Below are 21803 nucleotides of genomic sequence, written 5' to 3' on the forward strand. Positions count from 1 at the left end.
AAAAAAGATATTTAGTTCTTAACAAGCTTGTATCAAATGGATTTTCATTATAATGTTTGATGCTCAATTTTCTCTTTTTGATTTTAAGAACTCTTTATTGAGTCATAGCAAAGATGTATGTACATGAAAGTAGCAAATAATGACGATTATCTTCTCTTTAGGTGAGCCAGCTAGTGCTTTGGTGAATTATAGAGCATTATACCGCTTTGAAGCGAGGAACCATGATGAGATGAGTTTTAATTCTGGAGATATAATACAGGTAGGAAACAAAGTCTTTTTTTCTCACTAATAAGCTGAATGCAATGTAATATATTACTTTCTATAATAATAGTAATATTGACTATAATTTTATATAGTGATTTACCATTTTAAAAATCTATCTTAAACATTGCCTCATTTGGCCCGTGTGACGCATGCAGAGCTGCATAGGACGGTTATTATTGCTGCTGCATTCTAGGTCAGGAAGCTTAGACTCACACATATTGTAACTGCCAGCAGCACAGTGCCAGAGTGGGGTGTAACTGCATGTCTTTTGGTTTCCAAATCCAGTATTCTTTCCACTATGCCATACTGCTTCATGTCCTAATAGGTGATTCTGATTTTGTTATTTTAATAAATTACCAATGAAATTGGAGGGAGCTGGCTATTTTCTGGCAACTGTTAAAAGAGTTGAAGGAGTTAGATTCTGCAGCCCTCACTAGATGCAAGCATTGTTCCTTGGAACAGAAGATCTTTATTGTATAATCACAAAACATGTAAAATGGACAAATAAGAGAAGATAAAAGGAATAGCATTTGATAACACTACTGTCATACAATGGAAAGAACACAAGCTTTAGAAGCACACAAACTTGGATTTTAGTCTCTGCTTCAGTTTTCATCTTAGAAAATTAAGGTCATATTACCTGGAGTATGTAGCCAGTGTCTGTTTTCTTTTTTCCCTGTACTTTCACCAATTTGGTGTATTTTATCAGTTAGGTAGCAAACATTTAGTGATACTTGGGAGAGAGTTTACCAGAATCATCTGTTTAAAAGCCCAAGATAATCCCCAGCCACACATCTCCTCTGTTGCCATTGCCACCACTGACAGTGCATAGCTGCTCCTGAGCTGAGGGAGAGGTTGGCTTTCCAGGCAGCGTGAGTCCAGTCTGCTGTCCCCACCATTCCTCCTCTTTTTGTTGGTGATGATGAGGTAATGTCCAAGAAGAAGAGAGGCAGCCCATCTCTGGGCATGTTTGGCCAAGAGCCTACTTTTATTTTTGGCTATATCTTTTATTTATTCTTTTAAAAAATATTTGTTGAGGGCTGACTGTGTTAAGCTAGGGATGTTGTGAACAAGACACAGTCTCTGCCCGGAACAAGCTTATAGTCTTATGAGAAAGACAGACAATTAAAGAGGTAGAGAAAGGAAGGGTGTGGACTGCTACTAGCTTTAGAACAGAGCTCTCCTATGGTCAAAGAGTCAGTGTGGTGGCAGTGACAACAGGAACATAAAGTTAGCTTGAGTCTCTTGAGTGCTGTGTTCTCTGCTGAATCATTGATATAAAGAGTCATGAGTTACTACCAGAGACCTCACTGGACAACTTGGTTGATGCTAGTGTCATTTACTAAGAGAGTAAGATTAGAAGGAGGAGATTTAAGTGGGAATTACAATGAGTTCAGTTTTGGATGAGTTTCAGACTTCCAGGCAGCAATTGGATATCCAGAGATATTTAGAGAAATCTCAGGCAGAGATCTAGGGTGAGGACGCCAATTTGGATGTCATTAGTCTGTTATGATGGTACTTGAAGACATGAGTGTAGTTGGAGCTCATCCAGAGGAGTAGTAAAGTAAGAGAGAAAATGGTTGAGGATGTAATTCCTGAGAAACATGGACACTGACAAGATTATTAGAGGAAAGGGAGCCTTAAAAGGAATGTCTAGATGTAGGAAAAAACCAGGGAAGTTTAGTGTCAGGGAACGTTGAGAAGAGTGGTCTGTATGTGAAATAAAACAAGGATTAAAAAAAATATGTTAGATTAGTAAGAGCACAGTTGTTAACCTTGAGGAGAACAGTATTAGTTGGGTGGAGTGGTGGGGGAAGAAGCCAGATTTCAGTGAGTTGAGGAACAAATTGAAGGGAGGAGGAGGAGACGGTAAATATATAATACTCTTTGATGGAGCTTAGCATTTTAAAGGGGGAAAGGAGAGAAGATGATAAATAATGAGGAATGTGGATTGAGGGTAGTGAGTTTTGTTTTTGCTTGAGCAAGCTTAAATAATGATAGAAAAGATCACAGAGAGGGAAAGGGTTAATGATTCTGGAAAGAGTAAATCACTAATAGAGGGAGATTGTTTTTTCTAATTAAAGTATAATTTACATTTAGTAAAGTATATAACTATAAATGTACAGCTCAAATAATTTGTACACACACACATATTTATATTTGTGAAACTACATTCAGGTCAACATACAGTACATGGAGCACTTAGGAAGGTACCACATACCTCCCTGTCAGACCTCCCCATTCTGACCCATGGATGGAGATGAGGAAGATTCTTGATAAGGCTGGAGGGCTTGGGATCTAGAGCACAGGAAGAAAGAGTAGTGGAAGGACTAGATACCTTTTCCTTTGTGATTAGAGAGCTGTAGGAAAGGATGGATGGGATTATAAACAAATTTTGCTGAGGTAGAAGGTGAGGTTAGATCCAAGGGCTTCTGTATTCTTGCTAAGATAGGAGGCAAGGTCTAATCAACTTAATGGATGAGAGTGACAGAGGAGAGTGAAAAAGATTAGAAATTCCACTGAGCCCTGGAAACGTTTTCCATGACAACCTGTTTTTCTAGCCTTCTTAGCCCTTAATGCCATTTGAAGTAATAGTTTCCCTAGGTCTGTGAGAATCTATGTAAAATTTTTAGTTTAACTCTCTATGTAAATTGACAACTAAACATTAATTAGAACTATAAATGACAGATATGATATTGATTAAAATTGGTCCCTTACAAAGCAAACTTGGCTTAACTCTAAAGACTAAATGAATGGGCTTTTTCTTGTTGATAAGGTTGAAAATATTAGGAAAAACTATTAAAGTAATTATGCTTTTAAAAGTTTGTAGGAAAAGCAGGAAGTTAGTGTTTGAATGCCAGTGCTCATACCTTTCAGTGACCTTGACTCGAGACCAAACTTTTGAATCAGGTATATTGCTGGACATTCTGCTTTAGGTTGCATAATTCCTCAGGGTTTATTGTGTTCTTGTCTTCATTTTTATTGCTCTGGCTCAGGTAATTTAAATTAGTCTTAAACTAGATCTACAGGATAAGATTGCATCAGTGGTTCCTTCTGTTCTATTTCGGAACACCATTTTATGGTAGTTACATAGCTATGATACTATCTAGGTGCATAGTTTAACCACGGCAGCTCTGGTTGAGATATTTTCTAATTATCTCATTCATGATATAATAGATAGCCAGACTTATAACATTAAAATTAGAATAATTTACCATAAACACAAATGAAGTTGCCATGATAATAAATCCATTTGTTATTAATTAAGATTTGAGTGTATTGTTTATCTAATTTAGACTAGTCCATTTAAGTTAACGTTTGTTGAGTTTCTAACCATGTGCCTGCTGGGATATATAAAAATGAATAAGGAAACCAAAATCTAGAAAGAAAACAGAAATATGTATAACTATATGAAATATAACGTAAGTTTAGATTAACAATTTAGAGAAACAAAGTACTATGGGAACTTAGAGGGTTAAGCAATAACACAACCAAATAGAATTGGGAACATTTTCCCCAGTGATAGGATGGAGGAAGGCCTCAAAGGATTATGCTTTATGTTTGTTTAGTGCTTTACAGTGTACTAAGCACTTTTATAAATATTCTCAATTTTGTCTTCAAAATAACCTGGTGGAAGTTAGGACAGGTATTTCCCCCCAAATTTATAGATGAGCAAACTGAGACTTGTGATAATATTTATTATCTTACAGAGGATAACCAACGATGGCTAAAACTGAAACATAGCTCTTTTAACTTCTAAATTTGTGTTCTTTCCCCTAAACCACATAACATTCTGGGCAGGAAGAATAGCTTGAACAAAAACACTGAGACGTGAGTATGCTTAAAGGATGTCACATAACTGTTTGCCTAGAATATGGGACAAATGTTAGGAGATGGAGCTAGGAAGATAAAGTTGGAACTTGGCAAAGAAACCATAATTTCAGAGGCCTTGAATTCTGCACTAAGGAGTTTGAATTCTGAAGAGCTTTAAATTAGAGAGACAGGATCTCCTAGGATAAAAATGGTAATGGATCTGGATTGACTTACCACAAAGTAAGAGACATCAAGATTGGAAAGGGAGAAGTAGGATTTTATTTGCAGGAGACATGATTGTCTATGTAGAAAATCCCATAGAATCTATGAAAAAGCTACCAGAACTGATAAATGAGTTTAGCAAGGTTGCAGGATACAAGATCAATATACAAAAATCAGTTGTATTTCTGTATACAAGCAATGAATATTCAGAAGTTGAAATAAAAAATAACATTTACAGTAGCATCAAAAGTATGAAATGCTTAGAGATAAAACTGACAGAAGATGTGCAAGACCTGCTTATAGAAAATTACAAAGTATTGTTGAGAAAAATTGAAAGCCTAAATAAATGGAAAGATATACTATGTTCATGGATTGAAAGACTCAATATTGGTAAGAAGATCTCCTCAAATTGTTTTATAGATTCAGGGCAATTGCAGTCAAAATCCCAGTAAGCTTTTTTGTAGAAATTGACAGGCTGATTTAAAACCAAAACAACTTTGGAAAAAAGAAGAACAAAGTTGGAGTTTACGCTACCTGAATTTAAGGCTTATAAAAGTTACAGTAATCAAGATGGTGTTGTATTAGTATCCAGATAGGAAAATAGATCAATGGAACAGATTAATAAGTACACACCCCCACACACACCCCCACACACATATATTGATTTTTTGACAAAGGTACAAAGGTAACTCAGTGGAGAAAGGATACTCTTTTCAGTAAATGATGTTAGAACAATTGGATAGCCATATGAACAAAAACGAATTTCAATATATTCCTTGCAACATATATAAAAATTAACTAAAAATAGATCAAATGTAAGCCTAAAACTGTAGAACTTCTGGAAGAAAACATTGGAGAAAATCTTTGAGTTTGGGCTGCTCAAGGATTTCTTGGATTCTTAAATACAAAGAGTACAGGGTTTCTTTTTGAGGGAGAATGTTCTGTAATTGATTGTGGTAATGGTTGCGTAACTGAATATACAAAAATCCATTGAGTTGTATGCTTTAAATGGGAGAATTGTGTGGTGAATTATATCTTGATAAAACTGTTGTTAAAAATATATATAAAAAAATATATAAAAAAGTTAAACACACACCTACCATCAGCCATTCCACTCCTAAGTATTTACTTGAGAGGATCGACAGCATATGTCCATACAAAGCAAATGTTCATAGCAGCTTTATTTATTTATTTATTTATTTTTGAGGAAGATTAGCCCTGAGCTAACTACTGCCAATCCTCCTCTCTGTCTCTTTTTTTTTTTGCTGAGGAAGGCTGGCCCCAAGCCAACATCCATGCCCATCTTCCTCCGCCTTATATGTGGGACGCCTACCACAGCATGGCTCCTGCCAAGCGGTGCCATGTCCACACCCGGGATCCAAACAAGTGAACCCCGGGCCACTGAGAAGCAGAACGTGCACACTTAACCGCTGTGCCACTGGGCCGGCCCCAGCAGCTTTATTTTTAATAGCCCAAAACTGAAAACAACTCAAATGTCCATCAATCGGTAAATGGATAAACAAATTGTGGTACATCCATACAATGTAATAATACTTAGAAATAAAAAGGAATGGACTATTCAAACTCACTACAACATGGATGATCTCAAAATAATTAGACTGAATGAAAGAAGCCAGACCAAGAAAAAAGATACATATTGTAGATTTTATTTATGTAAAGTTCTAGAAAATGCAAACTAATCTGTAATGACAGAAAGCATATCAGTATTTTCCTGGAGATGGGAGAGGGTCGTATGGAGGAATGGGAGGGAGGACTTTTCAGTGAAGCAAAAGGAGACTCTTGGAGGTGATGGATGTGTTCATTAACTTGACTGTGGTGATTTTTCACAGGTGTGTATGTCAAAACATCAAATTTAGCACCTTAAACATAAAATTTATGTTAATTATACATTTTAAAACTTTTAAAAAGTCTTAATGGATATGGAGTCACTTACCATATAAAGTTTACATGAAATCTGTGTCAAATCCATGTTTTAGAAAGATCGTCTGAAAAGTATAGAAAATGGAATGGAGAACAGAGACAAAGTTGGCATATTCATTTATTCAATGGATTAAGCAAACATATATTATGCTGGTTAATGAGTGTCAAAGGGCTCACAGACAAATGGAAGAGATAGATGTAAATAACAACTCGGTATAATAATGCTAATTATAACAGTGTATATGAGATAGCTCTGGCCTAGGTTGGAGGCAGTTAACAGAATCTTGAAGGGTGAATAAAGATTATAGTAGTCTAGGTGTGAAACGAAAAAAGCCTGAAGTAGATTGGTTGGGAGGGTGGAGTTGAAAAAAAATTCAGAAGAGCTTTTTAGTGGCAAAATCAAAAGTTTGGCTATGAAAGTATAAGACAGGTAAGAGCCAAAGATTTTTCTATTTAGAATGACTAAGTCTTTGATGATAAGAATAACAGAAATATAAGGAATTTAGAAGGAATAGACCAGGAGAAAAAAACAAGTTCAATCTTAGACTTGAGTTGGAAGTTCCCATGGCACGTTCAGTTGAAGATATTTTTCAAGTAGCTGAAAGTACAATCTTGTCCCTTTGGAAAGAAGTCGGTTCTGAGAATATAGCTATTGGATTCATTTTTGTATAGAGACTGATCAAACTGTAGGAGCGAGTGGGCCTGTTCAGGAAGTATATAGTGTGAGGTAAGAAAGCCAATGATGAAACTTGAAGTGTCATCAGTGTTTAAGGGACAAGGACCAAGAAGCAGAGGAAGAGGCGCTGTGAGGACAGAGGATATCAGACTGTAGGAGGGAAATGTCTGAGAGAAGAAATGAAGCCAAAAGTCACCTATGTGTTTTCCAGTTGGAAAATAGTATTCAGAGAAGATTATATAGTTGTCTTAGAATTCAAGAAGACTGATTAGGAACAGAGAAAACGGAGTAAAAAAACCAAAACAAAGTAATGATTAACTATAGAAAAATAAAAGTATACAAGAAAAGAAATGTAATTGGCAGAACACTGCATGACTCAGGTGTGAAATATTTACATAGTCATAATAATATAAACATTGAATATAATTTAACCAAAAATTATGATATAGGAATTTTGGTAGAATAAGAGGATGCAATAAAAGAAAGTTAAATATTTATTTTCCATAACCAAAAACCAATAGATAATGTCTAGAATTGAAAAATTCAAGAAATAGCAGTATAAATACATTATTTAGAAATATAGAGGGGCTGGCCCTGTGGCGCAGTGGTTAAGTGTGCACATTCTGCTTCGGTGGCCCGGGGTTCACCAGTTCAGATCCCGGGTGCAGACATGGCACCACTTGGCACGCCATGCTGTGGTAGGCATCCCACATATAAAGTAGAGGAAGATGGGCACGGATGTTAGCTCAGGGCCAGTCTTCCTCAGCAAAAAGAGGAGGATTGGCAGCAGTTAGCTCAGGGCTATTCTTCCTCAAAAAAAAAAAGGAAAAATATAGAGAAGAAATAACTAAGAATGGAAAATTATATTTAGGAGTAGAAATCAGGGCCTTAGGAGCCATGGGGTCTTCCATCATAAGCCTGTATAATGCTATGTGTCTTTGTAAACTATTTTCATGTGTTCTTTTGGATAAAATTTAAAATTAAATTTTAAAAGACACCTTGTCAATCATCAGAGATAGCAACCTATTACTTTGTAGAAAGTGCCTTAGCTATTTTAGTTAGGCTTAATTCTGATAATGAAGTTACTATACAATAATCTGCATCTCTCTCCGTTGTAAATGTGTGACTTTCTAAGCACAGTTAACCTTTCTTTTCGTTTCCATAGGTTGATGAAAAAACCGTAGGAGAACCTGGTTGGCTTTATGGCAGTTTTCAAGGAAGTTTTGGCTGGTTTCCATGCAACTATGTAGAGAAAATGTCATCAAATGAAAAAACTGTGTCTCCTAAGAAGGCCTTACTTCCTCCTACAGTATCTTTATCTGCTACCTCAACTACTACTGAGTATGTTTTTAGCTAACAATGGTGTTTATATAGCTCTGAAAACATCTAAATACCTAGTATGTACTTGTGTCAATTTGCTACTTAATCATATTACAATCTGTACTGGACTCTCCAAGAGCCCTTTAAAATGTGTTCTAAATTTAATACTGAAGTTTAGTAAGTGAAAACATAGGTCAGTAGTTTGTCCATGAATTCTTTTTTTCCCACAAGTTGTGTTTAAACACGATGTATATTATGTACAAGTTGATAAAGTGGTGGTACTTCATTAGATTCTAAACAATTAAGTGTACTTATATCAAACTGTTATATTTACAGATCACTGTCTTCAAATCAACCAGCATCAGTGACTGATTATCAAAATGTATCTTTTTCAAATCTAACTGTTAATACATCATGGCAGAAAAAATCAGCTTTTACTCGCACTGTGTCCCCTGGATCTGTATCACCTATTCATGGACAGGTATGTGTCCTTAATTTTTGTGTGCTTTATTGTTTGACTGTGCTCCTGATTCATATAAAATAGAATGAAGAGTTTTGTACAAAGGCGTCATTCACTCATTTAACGAGAGTTTGTAGCATTTGGTTTCTGTTCTTATCATTCACATCTGATGTGAAGTTGAAGAAATTATTGCTTAAAGCTTTCTCAACAACAGTTTATTCTCACAGTGTCAGCTTGCTGGGAGCTAAGATTTCTAAGCTCAAAATATCATTTTTACAAATCCAATTGTATTATGCTTAATTTGTAGTTATTATAAGGAAAGATTTGGGCTTAAGGGTTTTTTGTTTTTGTTTTTCTTAAGTAAGTCATTTGTCTAGGAACTGTGTTATATTTACTTAGCATCTGATTTAGATGTACACATTGTTACATTAACATTATTAAAAAGAAATCACATACTTCATCAGAATAAAGTCCTACAGATTTCACCTTCACTCAATATCCCTACAATTAAGAAGTCATAATCTATTGGAGACAAACATATAAATAAATAACTATAAAGTATGAGAAGTGTTGTAATAAAGATATTCTACAAAATCTTAAGGAGTATACAGAGGAGAGAATATCTCATTCAATCTGTGGGAATTGGAGCAGGCTTCACAAAGGCCTAGTTATTTGAGTAGGACCTTTGAAGACAAGCAAGATTTCACCAAACAGAGAAGGAAAGGTATTCCTGTGAAAGAACAATTTGGGGAAAGTCACTGAGGCATGTTAACACAAGGAGTTTGCAAGAAACAAAAATTGTTTATAGTATGGCTAGAGTATAGGATTCTTGGAGATAAGGTTAAGAAGTGAAGATAGAGAGGAAGAGATTTATTTGCGAAGCGTTTAATACCATGCTAACCCATTTGGCAGTGGAAAGACACCGAAGATTTAAGAGAGAGATAACTGTGGCAGTAGTATGGAGGCCAGATTGGTGGAAGGAAGCAAAGGTAGGAGACCAAGTAAGGGAGGGTAATAAATAGCTAAGTAACGAGGGGTGATGTTGTGACCCAGTGCTGCAGTAATGAAAATATATAGAAGAGGAGGTGAATTTAAAAGAGTATTAGGAATAGACATAAAATTGGCAGGCCATTGGATGTGGAGTGTGAGGAACAAGTTGGAGTTAAAGATGACTCTTGAAAGCTTTTAGCTTGAGTAACTGAAAGGATGGTGATACCATTGTCTTGGGTTGGCAGTGCAGGAAGAGAGGGTTTGTTGGGTTCTAAAAATGATTATGTTTCAGACATGCACTTAGGTATCTGTGTGAGGGACAACCTGGTGGGAAGGCCCCGTAGGCAGTTTGATTTACAAGTCTGGAGCTCAGGAGGTAAAGTTAGACTGAAAATATAGATTTGAGATGTCATAGGCATAAATGAGATTATCAAGGGAAATCAAGTGGAACAGAAATGGAAAGGGGCTGGACCACAGAGGAGTCATCAGTCACCAGAGAGTGAGCTTCAGGGACTACGAGGGTTTTAGTGATGTCAGCACTGTTCAGAGATCAGGGAAAGTAAGGGTTTGGAAGAAGCTTTTGGCTTTGAGGTTATCAGTGACCTTGTTAAGAAGAGGTTCAGTACTATCATGGGTGCAGAACCTAAATTAGACTGGATTGAGGGGTGAAATTGGAAAGCAGGTTTCAGACTATTCTTTCTTTAAGGAATTTAGAAGTAAGTAGACAAGTGGAGAGATTGGTGATTCAAGAGAAGGACTTCACAATGTTGCGAAGTATTTTTAGAAAATGGGAGGGCGTGGTAGAAGACTTAGAGCATAGGTAAAGAGGTTAGCCCTGTCAGCAAAACAAAACCACTCCTTCCTCTAAGAGAGGAGAGAAAGAAGAATGAGCAAGAATACGAAGAAACTAAGAGACAGAAAGCGGGAAAGTGGAGGAAGCCAAGCACAACCTCATCTCCATTCTTAGCAGAGTAAACCGAGTCCCCTGCAGTGAGGAGACAGTAGAAACTGAGGTGGGAACAGGTTTACAGTAACTCTTTCCCTTTTTATTTGTTCCGTGATATATGCTTGATGGATTTATGAATACATGTCTTAAGTACCCGCTGTTTACCTTCCATCCCTCTGATACTTTGTGCCAAGATGTTTCCTTGAATGGTAGGTGTTACATCTTTAACTTCACATAAGGCTACTCAGATGATTGTCTGTCACGTGTAATTTTAAGTCACTCAGTAGATTAAGGTTATCATAAGTTACCATTGATAATAACTCACCACCACACCAAACAGGTCTGCTGTTTGAGAAGTAAGTACGTTATATACTAAGAAATAGAAATCATTGTTACCATTGTCTTTCTTTAAATTTTGTGGTTTTGTGTTCACAGGGACAAGTTGTAGAAAACCTAAAAGCACAGGCCCTTTGTTCCTGGACTGCAAAGAAAGATAACCACTTGAACTTCTCAAAACATGATATTATTACTGTCTTGGAGCAGCAAGAAAATTGGTGGTTTGGGGAGCTACGTGGAGGAAGAGGATGGTTTCCAAAATCTTACGTCAAAATCATCCCCGGGAGTGAAGTCAAGCGAGAAGAGTAAGCATTTTTGTGTGTTTACATGAGGTGTCCATGTTGTCGTTTTTACTGAAGAGTCAGCCATAGTATGACTGACTGTACGAAAAATAAAAAGTTTACACTTGCATTTGAATATCAGAAAGGTAATTCCTAGAGTGAAAAAAGGCATATGTCAGGTATTTGTACCAGTTTTAGAATGGCTTCTATTGTAGTTATTTCAGATTCCTAAAGTTTTCAAAGGGCGTAAATTTTTAGATCTGTTGCTTTGTTTGTACCATAAGGTCAGTTAGAGAAGTCACTTTCATTTCCTTTGGAGCGTTTCTCCTTTGTTGTTTACTATAAGTTGTCAATATTTAAATAAATCTTTATTGAGGGCCTCCCCTTTACCAGAGTGGGGCATTCCCATCTCTGGGCCTCCAGAGTTCTTTGAACAGCACCTCTCTTAGTGCCCACAACACCCTGCGTTGTAGTTATTTACTTTCTTACCCATACCCCTTATTAGAGCAGGAGCTCCAGGAGGGCGGGATCCACACCTTTGTTTGTTTTTCAGTTTTTCCATGCCTGGGGTGATCTTGATGCATAGTACCTGCTCAGTCACATTAGCCCAGTGAATGAGGAGAGGAGTGGGGTGAATGAACGAACAATCAGATGAAGGAGCTTTCAGAATGACAGAAAGCAAACACAGGTCTCTGGCCTTTATTTCCCAGTCTGTAGGGGAGTCAGCTCATCAAACATCTTTAATACAAAGAAGTATACTCCAATATAGCTATGAGTAACTATCTCTTGTGTTTTATATAGAAGTTGATCTCAACAGAAAAACAGTCTGATTTAGTGAAAGGGGGCTGGTCTTTGGAAATCAAGAGGCTTGAATTCTGATGCTGCTGTTTTTGCCAGGCCGTGTGGAATAATCTATTTACTTGCTCTTCAGTTTTCTAATTGATTGAATGAAAAGAATAAACTAAATAATCTTTAAAAATCTTTTCAGTGCTGAGATTCTGTGTATCAATTTTTAGTTCAAATGCAGAAATTTCCTTTTCAGACTGCCATGGAATTTTAGATTTAGAGGTGTGTAATAATAACAGTAACATCAATAATACATAACTGACGTGTTTTGCTAGCATTGTGCTGGGCCCTTTATAGGAATTATCTTATTTAAACTCCATAACATTTTACAAAGAAAACTTAAGGACAAAGACATGAAGTTTAAATGCTTTTTAAAGGGCATTTCTTCTAACTTTTCAGTCAGTTACTCATCTTTTCTAACAGATAAGGCATGTAACTTGAAAACCTGCAGTAATGGAGAATTCAGCACTACACAAGGCAGTGCGTTCAGTTATGGCAATGGGTCGTAGGAAGGTTCCACTCTGTTTCCCTGAAAACTTCCTCACTGTGTAATTAACTCACTGTTCCTGGGGAGCTCTAGGGCATCCTATGGGTGTCGAGTTCTTAAACACGATAGTTTTCCAGATTTTTGAAAACAACTTCCTGGGTTAAATTGGAAATTAAAGCTATACCTGTTCTGAAATATAAAAATAAAGTTCTATTTATATAGTATATTTTTTAGTGTAGTGTGCTCTAAACAAATAATAAAATTTATATATTGCCCTTGTTTTTCTCTATACCATATGTGCTTTACCAGGTAATTGCCCATTTACAATATACTTGTGTCTTAAATTTCCTTAGAAAGGCAAACTATCTCACATTTGCAAAACTACTTACAAATCATATTGAAATTACTTTAATATATTAAAAAATTTAGAAATGTATAATTAGGCAGTTCTTAATCCACCAGGATTTTGTGTATGAGACTATTTCTAGCCTGTGTCTGAAACAATGTTTAGATTAATTTTAGAAAGCCCTACAAAAATGCACTGCTAAAACTTGCTGTATTCAAATCACCTTTATTGTTTTTTTACATTGTTGTCTTTTTTTGTTTTGTTGTTTTTTATCTTTTTGTGTGTTTATTTGGCAGACCAGAAGCTTTGTATGCAGCTGTAAACAAGAAACCTACCTCCACAGCCTATACGGTTGGAGAAGGTGAGCTTTTGGCAATTTGTAAATGAGATGGGAGTGCGTTTTGCTCCTGGCTAATTATCTGGCTTCCTACAGTTGTTGTTATTCTCCCTGCTTCTGTGTCTTCGGTGTTAAAGTGATGTTAGGAAAACCTGACCCTTGTCTATTTCACGTGAATGTTGAGGATACAGAAAAAAATATGGCTGAAAATACTTGGTAGTTTTAGAAAATTAGTACTATAAAAATTGAGCATAGACTGCCTCGATAAATAAGATCATAAGTAAAAAGTGTTGCAATGAGATAACACAAATATTTTTGTTTTCCTGTTATTATGTGTCTAGATTATTGAAATTTAGGATGTAAGGAAATTTCAGTACATTTAGTGGCTAACATATTGCATTTTGATTACTGTATACCTTATAAATCATTAAGTAGCATTTGAAATCAGGATACACGTTATCATAAATATTACAAAGAAAAAGATTGTGTAGCCCCCTTTGGGTTGTTTGGCTAATTATTTCAATTTTGTTAATGTGCTGAAAAATGAAAGATTGTCTACCCTCATTTCAGACATTTTAATTTAATAGTTACATAAGTTTATAAATGAATTGTATATGTCCACTGTAAAATTAGTTGAATAGTTGAAGTACATTTCGTGTACTCAAGAAAATCAGTTTAATGGTAAATTAAACAGTTTTTTCAGTATCTACTATATTAGAAATTCTATGCTAGAGCCTGAAAGATACAAAGATGAATAAAACACAGTCTCCCAAGTGCTCACAGTAGAATGGAAAGGATAGACATACAATTGTAATAAATTCTATAATGAGGGAACAAAACTTAATTTTGAGTAGGACCTGGGAATCCACGTAAGTGGCAATGTTAAATCCTCTTAAACAATGAATAGAGTCTTGCATAGTGACAAAGGAAGAGAAAAGCTCTTGTAGACAGAGGAAATGGCATGAGCCAAGGCACAGCTTTGAAAGGTTAAGGAACTTGAGGTCACCAGTGAGGCTGGAATCGTAGGTTTACTGTGGATTGACTGCTGTGAATGAGCTAGGAAGGTAGCGAGAGCATTTTGGAAAGGACCTTGCTTGCATATCTAAACCTTGAAATCATTTTTTGTTTTGTTAAATCAGCTAAACTGAGTAATATTGAGAATGGGAATATTTAGTAGGTCATAGATAGTGTTTCTGGTAATCTCCAGTTTATGATATACAGATCAAATTCTGTGTTGACGAATATAAATAAAACTAGAAAAGAAAGAAAAAAACTTCTGTAAACCTGGTCATTGACTGTTTCTTCTAAGTTGTAGTAGTGACAGGAACAAAAACCAAAGCCAGTATAAAACTCAGACATTTCTTTTGAGGTCATTCATTAAGAAATATTTATCGAGCATCTGCTCCATGCAAGCACTGTGCTAGGAGCTGGGTCACCATGTTGGAACTTGGCCTCTCCTACTCGTGTTGGCTGAATGTTGGGCATTTCCATAACTGTGTATATAAAAGAATTAAAGAGAAAAGAATTTAGCAGATTAAAATATATTTTGTGTAAGAAGTTTAAAAATTTTTTTTCACATCTTGACTCTCTGAAGATATTGATACCTGTTCATAGTTTTTGGGTTTGATATTTCTTTGATATCATGATAATAATAATATAATAATAGAACAATTAGAAAATAAAAGAAACCCCATGATCAAACTTTCTGTTGAATAATCTTTTCCTAGGAATTACATAATTGCTTAATTTCTTTTTCTATCTTAAGATCTTATTATAGAATTCCTTAATTTAATGAATTCTTTTTACAGTGATTTTACACAAGATCTTGGCGATTAACATAATTTTTTTTTTACTTTTGTAATCTTACAACCACAGTTAGTTTCTTTCTGCTTTGTTCTCTACAGAGTATATTGCACTTTATCCATATTCAAGTGTAGAACCTGGAGATTTGACTTTCGCTGAAGGTGAAGAAATATTGGTGACCCAGAAAGAGGGAGAATGGTGGACAGGAAGTATTGGAGATAGAACTGGAATTTTTCCATCAAATTATGTCAAAGCAAAGGATCAAGAGGTAGAGTTATTTTTGTATAGAAACAGAATCATTCCATTCTTGTTGATCAAGATTCATACTTAAAACAGACACTCATGTCTGTGGTTTTGGTCAGGCTGCTTTGGTTACAGGGAAACCACTTAAGGTAGCTCCAGAAAACTAGAGTTTATTATAGGGATTCTGTTAGAGGGAGAAGTGAGACAGGATTTCATGAAATTCTGAGAATGAGAGCCATAGGTAGGGCTGGGCCTCATGATAACTGAAGCTAGGGTAATGTTTCCGGATTCAGGGAGGCTTACAAGGGACTGCCTTGAAAAGAGTCTGTAAATCTTTACTTTAAGGTTCTGACATTAATGTGACTCAGCTTACACTCTGAATTCTTGCTGTTTTTTATCCCACCATGATTATGGTATAGTGCAACAGTTCTCAAACTTTTTGGTTTCAGGAACTTTTTACTTTCTTAAAAATTATTAGGGACTCCAAAGAGTTTTTAAAAATGTATGGGTTATATCTAGCTATTTTTCTATATTAGAAATTAAAACTGAAATTTAAATGATATTTATTAATTGATTTTAAACTAAAATAAACCCATTACCTGGTAATGTAAATAACTTGCTTTTTATGAAAAACAGCTATATATTTTCCAAAAGAAAAGTTTAGTGAAAAGAGTGGCATTGTTTTATATTTTTGCAAATCCCTTTAAAGTCTGGATTAATGGAAGATAGCTAGATTTTCATATCTGTTTCTGTGTTCGCTCTGTTGTAATATGTTCTTTTGGTTGAAGTATATGAAGAAAATTCAACCTCACACAGATATGGGAGAGAACAGAGAAGTATTTTATAACATTTGCAGGTATCTTCTCTGGATGTTCTTCTTTGATAGTACTACACCAAAACTTGACAAATGTTAGGGGGCCGGCCCAGTGGCACAGAGGTTAAGTGCACATGTTCCACTTCGGCAGCCCAGGGTTTGCTAGTTCAGATCCTGGGTGCAGACATGGCACCTCTTGGCAAGCCATGCTGTTGCAGGGCGTCCCACATATAAAGTAGAGGAAGATGGGCACAGTTGTTAGCTCAGGGCAGTCTTCCTCAGCAAAAAGAGGAAGATTGGCAGCAGATGTTAGCTCAGGGCTAATCTTCCTCAAAAAAAACCAAAAAAACTTGACAAGTGTTAAATTGTTATAGATTAGTTACAACATGGAGTCTGAAGCCATATCAGTGAGTATTTCTTACTATGATTATTAAAATTCACGAGGCTGTTTTGCATGTTGAGTGGATCTTTTACCCGTGTGTGATAAAACATTCATGGGTCACTTGGAAAACACTGAATCACTGATTTACACAAATATTGCCTGTGTTGACACATTTTGTTATACAATATCAAAAAGTCGTTCTGTTAATATCACCACTGATCTCATAGAAAAGTCTTAAGTGCTTTGAAGCAGTCAAGTTCATGGTGGTAGATACAAGTTTTCCAAAATTTTAACTTTCTCTTGAAAGCTTGAATTTTACCATTGGCAGCACATCTCGTCAGCTGTTTTCTTTGAAGTGACAGGCTTACTTCATTTTTCTTTAAGAAAAATGTCTGCTAAATCCCAAGTCTGAAGAGTTTGTCATTTCATTCATTCTTTTAAGTAAAATTATTGTTCCATTGAAAACGTAGTTTAGCTTACATTTAAATCACACAAGTGCTTTTCCTTGAGACCACCTTTGTGCTTTAGTATGCAGCAGAAACGCTTTAGGCACGCTTCCGTTTAGACACACAGAATTTTTTAAAGATGTGTACCTGAGGATTAAGATTTAATAAAATTTTTACTGCTTGATCAAGGACATTCTTAGGTAGAACTGGCTTAGTTTGTGTTACTGTGAGCATGTGGCTGTGAAGAACACTGTGACTACTAGTTTAATTTGACACCACTGCTGTGATTTGTGCTAAGGCAGCAGGAGTTTTACCCACCAGTGTAAATGTCAACACAGTGAAAGACGCAAATAATGTCTAGTGTTGTTATGGAAGTAGTTTTTATCTTCAGGACCCCTGAAAAGGGCTTAAGGACTACCCCGGGGATCCACAAACCACACTTGAGAACCCTTGAGACCACCTGGGTTGACTCCTGGCTCTACCACTGAGAGGCTGGGTGACCTTGGACAAGATACTTTACCTTTCTGTACCTCAGTTTCCTTCTCTGCAAAATGGAGATAATCATAATTACTTAATAGTGTTATTGTGAAAATTAAATATTTGAATATATATAAAATTCCTAGAACAGAGCCTCTTACGCAGTAAGTACTCACAGTATGTTAGCTCTTGGCTACTCTTAACTCTGCTTCAGTACTTTTTACTACAGCTGTGTCCACTCACAGAAAAAATTTTAACCCCTTCTCTTTTCTTGTTCAAATTCCTGAAAAGAGGAAATGTGGTTGGCCAAACTTATCCTGTAAGTCAAACAGAAGTCATAGTGGCTACCCAGGTATGGGTGTTTTTGTTCTGAGGTCAGTTCAGAGGGAACATGGCAAAAAAAGTAAAAATAAAAACATTGCCTTCTCTGCAGCTGGAGCGAAATTCACAGGGCGCGTGTGTTGTATGTGGTGGGCATTGATGGTAAACCTGATAAATAGGATGTATTTGGCCTGTACTCTTCATACTATTACTTACAACATCAGTTCAACTCTGCTGCATCCACTGACTTTAATATTCAGGAAAGTTTCGGAAAACTAGCTGTTACTGTTGAGTCCGTGTATGCCAGCATCAGCCACTTGTATATAGTGTATTCTGTTAGCAGGCCAGATCTCCCCATGAGTATTTGATTCTTAACTTATTTGGTTAATATAAGGCTAATTGTCGTTTTGATCTTCATTTAAAGAAACAGGAATCCTGGAAATTAGAAATCTCTAATTCCTAATAACCTTTTACTTTTACATCTGGATTGTTGGAATATGATAAAACAGTCTATCTTTTCCTTACAGAGTTTTGGGAGTGCTAGCAAATCTGGAACATCAAGTAAAAAACCTGGTATGTAGAATAATGAAGTTGAAAAATTACAAAGTGTTTACTAGGCTTGAATTCATAGTTGGTTGTTTTTCTTCTTTTCAGAGATTGCACAAGTAACTTCAGCATATGTGGCTTCTGGTTCTGAACAACTTAGCCTTGCACCAGGGCAGTTAATATTAATTCTAAAGAAAAATACAAGTGGGTGGTGGCAAGGGGAGTTACAGGTAATAATCTTTAAATAACATTTATCAATTTTATTATGAAAGTAATGCATGCTCATTTAATAATAAAATTAATAAAAATTTTAGATCACCTGTAATCATACCACTTAGAGGTAATCAGTATTAACATTTTAGTGTATTATATTTCTCTCTAGTCTTTTCCCTGTTTATTTTTAGCAGAATTGAATTGATGTTATAGGTAACAATATGAAGAATAATTTTCTCTAAAGACATAATTGTTTTCCACTAATACCTGCTTTAATAAATTACAGGTCACCTTCTTAAAGGAAAGCATAGCATCCTCTTTGTCTGGGATAACCCCAGGTTTGCAGTATAGCCTCTAGGAGAAAAAACATGATCCAGGCTGTGTACTGAGAAAATATTACCAATTGGACAGGGCCCCCGGTCTTAGGTTTTTGAAACAGCAGTGCACGAAAAGGAAGTGCAGGAGTAAATGACCTGGTTTTTTCCTTAAAATGTTAAGAGAGATAGTTATTGCATATGTATTGGTAAGGAAAGAGAGTTCTTTCCTCACGCCTAAAATTTCCTTACTAGTTAAAACTAAAAAGCATTTTAGGATTAAAGGATGATAAGAGATGTAAGAGCTGTATTTTTACATAAGATTGATGTATGATTGTAATACGGAGAATAAACACAGCTTCACTCTTGCAAATCAGAGTCTTATAATTCCTAAAAAACAGTGGAGGTTCAAAATTCACTATCTTCTTGAATAACCCCATGAAATTCCACCTTCTGGTTTGCTTTGAAAATTGACCCAACTAAGTGGGAACATGGCTCTCCACTAGTTTTATTTATGATCTCTTGATTAATTATTAACAAAGCTCCAAGAGGTATTTACTGTGGGCTATACCATTTTAAGTGTTGACTTGAACACTTAAATGAGGAGAACTCTAGAAAAGTGTTTTTGATTTATAAATATTATTTGTGTGAAATATGCAGATAATTCTGAGCATGAAAGACCTCCAAATAGACTTCTGCAAATAGTGTTTTCAGCAGCACTTTGAGATGCATATTGAGTTTTCCACTTGTTTAATATTGACCTAGAAGGCCAATGCAGAATTCAGGGGTCCCAAGACCAACCTCACTTCTGACATCAATTGTAAGTTTGGAGGCCCCCAAGATAACTCTCAAGTTCAGTAATTCACTAGATGGACTCACAGGACTCACTGAAAGCTGTTGTACTCAATATTATGATTTATTATGTCAGAAGGATTTAGATTAAAATTATCCAAAGGAAGGAATGTATGGGGCAGAATTTAGGAGGGTTTCAAACACAGCTTCCAATTGTCCTCTCCCAGTAGAGTCATAGATGGCATTCAGGCCTCCTGGCAGCAGTGTACACGGAGTGTTGCCAAGCAAAAGAAGCTCCCTTGAGCCTTTTTGTCCAGAGTGTTTATTGGGGCTCCATCACATAGACATGGTTGAGCACCAGACCCAGTCTCCTGTCCCTCCAGAGGTGGAGTTCATATTAATGTGACCCAGAAGACCTACCATAAATCACATTGTTTAGATTGTCTGGCTTGGTTATGGCCCCCCACATAAACTGAGACACTCTTGCCAGTCAGGACATTCCGAAGGGTTAAGGATAACCTCCCAGGAGCCAAAGGCAAAGGCCAGACCTCTCTTTGGGCAAGGTTAAATTCCTTACTACACAGTCAGGGTTTTCTCATTTTTAGTTTATGTCTCAATAATTGCTTTTAATCTTATCTTTCATATTCCTTTTGCTAATTTCACAGGCCAGAGGTAAAAAGCGACAGAAGGGATGGTTTCCTGCCAGCCATGTTAAACTTTTGGGTCCAAGTAGTGAAAGAACTACACCTGCCTTTCATCCAGGTATGAAGCAGATTAACTCGTATTTCATCTTAGAGAAGTTTTGTTAAAACTCAGCAACTTCTTAGATTAGCTAACTCTTTGAAAAATATTAAAAATTCGTCCTTTCCTTACCTCTGACTAAAAGTAACATTACAATGAGAACTTTCTTAAAAAGTTCTGTGTGCAAACAGCCAACTGTTTGGTGATACTTGAACCACTTCACTCCTTGAAATTTTTCAAAACAGAATTGCTATACCATCGTACTTACTTAAAGCAAAGTGCTTCACTTGGATTTTTAACTGTAGTTAGGAAATTCTTGGTTTTTATACAGCCAATAGGGGAAGGAAGGTGGGAGAGAGCAGCTTAAGGGAAATTTTAGCCTAATTTTAACATTTAATATTAGAGTAATTTAAATCCTAGGGGAATTTTAACATGTGATCCTTGTAGGAATAATTAATTTCTTTAATTTGTTATTTTGTTGTTCTTTTTCCGGCAGTGTGTCAGGTGATCGCTATGTATGACTACACAGCGAATAATGAGGATGAGCTAAACTTCTCCAAGGGACAACTTATTAATGTTTTGAACAGAGATGATCCCGACTGGTGGCAAGGAGAAATCAGTGGGCTGACTGGTCTCTTTCCTTCAAACTATGTTAAGATGACAACAGACTCAGATCCAAGTCAACAGTGTGAGTAATATCAAACTATTTCTCTCTCAACTAATACAGAAGCTTTAATATGCATTCATTACTGTTCTGGATCAGATCTTAAACTCAGCTTTCTTAGCAAATGTTATGTTAATGTTTAAAGTAAGAAAAAACAAAAGGAAACCGTTTTCAAGATCAACAGTTATACTGCTTTATTTTAAATATTTTTTTCCTAGCTTCAGACCTTACTATTAGACTTTATCTGAAAAAATTTCTAATTCTTTTTTGGGTTCTTTGGTATGACAGCAGTCAATACTGCAACTTCCCTTTTCCACCATCCTTTTTCAACATCCAGTGATCTTTTTCAGCTTAATAAAGAGTAGCTAGTAATTACCCTATTCACCTATTCAAAATTACCCTTTTAGTGTACAGATGCTGTTCATTTTGCAATCTTCTCATTTATTTCCCACATATTTACACATCATCCAGGTTAGAAGAAAATTAAAAACCTATTTAAATTGTTTTTTTACAAAACTCTCATTACATGATTTTTTTAGATCTATCTATCTAAAAAATCATGCCACAAGACATATATGAATCGGAATCTATTTTACTATTTTTATTTTTTAATTTTTTAAATTTTATTTATTTATTTTTTCCTTTTTCTCCCCAAAGCCCCCCGGTACATAGTTGTATATTCTTCGTTGTGGGTCCTTCTAGTTGTGGCATGTGGGATCCTGCCTCAGCGTGGTTTGATGAGCAGTGCCACGTCCATGCCCAGAATTCGAACCGACGAAACA

At 35.9% G+C, this 21803-nt stretch overlaps 1 protein-coding gene across 5 annotated transcripts in view; it reads left to right on the plus strand.

The window, feature by feature from the left end:
• The window catches only part of ITSN2 (intersectin 2), a 134522-nt gene that overhangs the window by 77472 nt on the left and 35247 nt on the right, over positions 1-21803 (plus strand). For all 5 annotated transcript variants that reach the window (XR_006888743.1, XM_046662496.1, XM_046662495.1 and 2 more), the window contains exons 20-29: positions 162-259; positions 8082-8257; positions 8573-8717; positions 11068-11273; positions 13225-13289; positions 15170-15336; positions 18279-18324; positions 18406-18527; positions 20282-20378; positions 20854-21045. Coding sequence is in view for 4 of the 5 variants with exons in the window: in XM_046662496.1 (XP_046518452.1) it covers positions 162-259; positions 8082-8257; positions 8573-8717; positions 11068-11273; positions 13225-13289; positions 15170-15336; positions 18279-18324; positions 18406-18527; positions 20282-20378; positions 20854-21045 (1314 nt within the window). In the remaining variant the exon portion in view is untranslated. The remainder of the gene's footprint in view (positions 1-161; positions 260-8081; positions 8258-8572; positions 8718-11067; positions 11274-13224; positions 13290-15169; positions 15337-18278; positions 18325-18405; positions 18528-20281; positions 20379-20853; positions 21046-21803) is intronic.

Source organism: Equus quagga, chromosome 5 (assembly GCF_021613505.1).
Source record: "Equus quagga isolate Etosha38 chromosome 5, UCLA_HA_Equagga_1.0, whole genome shotgun sequence".
NCBI classification, from domain to species: Eukaryota; Metazoa; Chordata; class Mammalia; order Perissodactyla; family Equidae; genus Equus; species Equus quagga.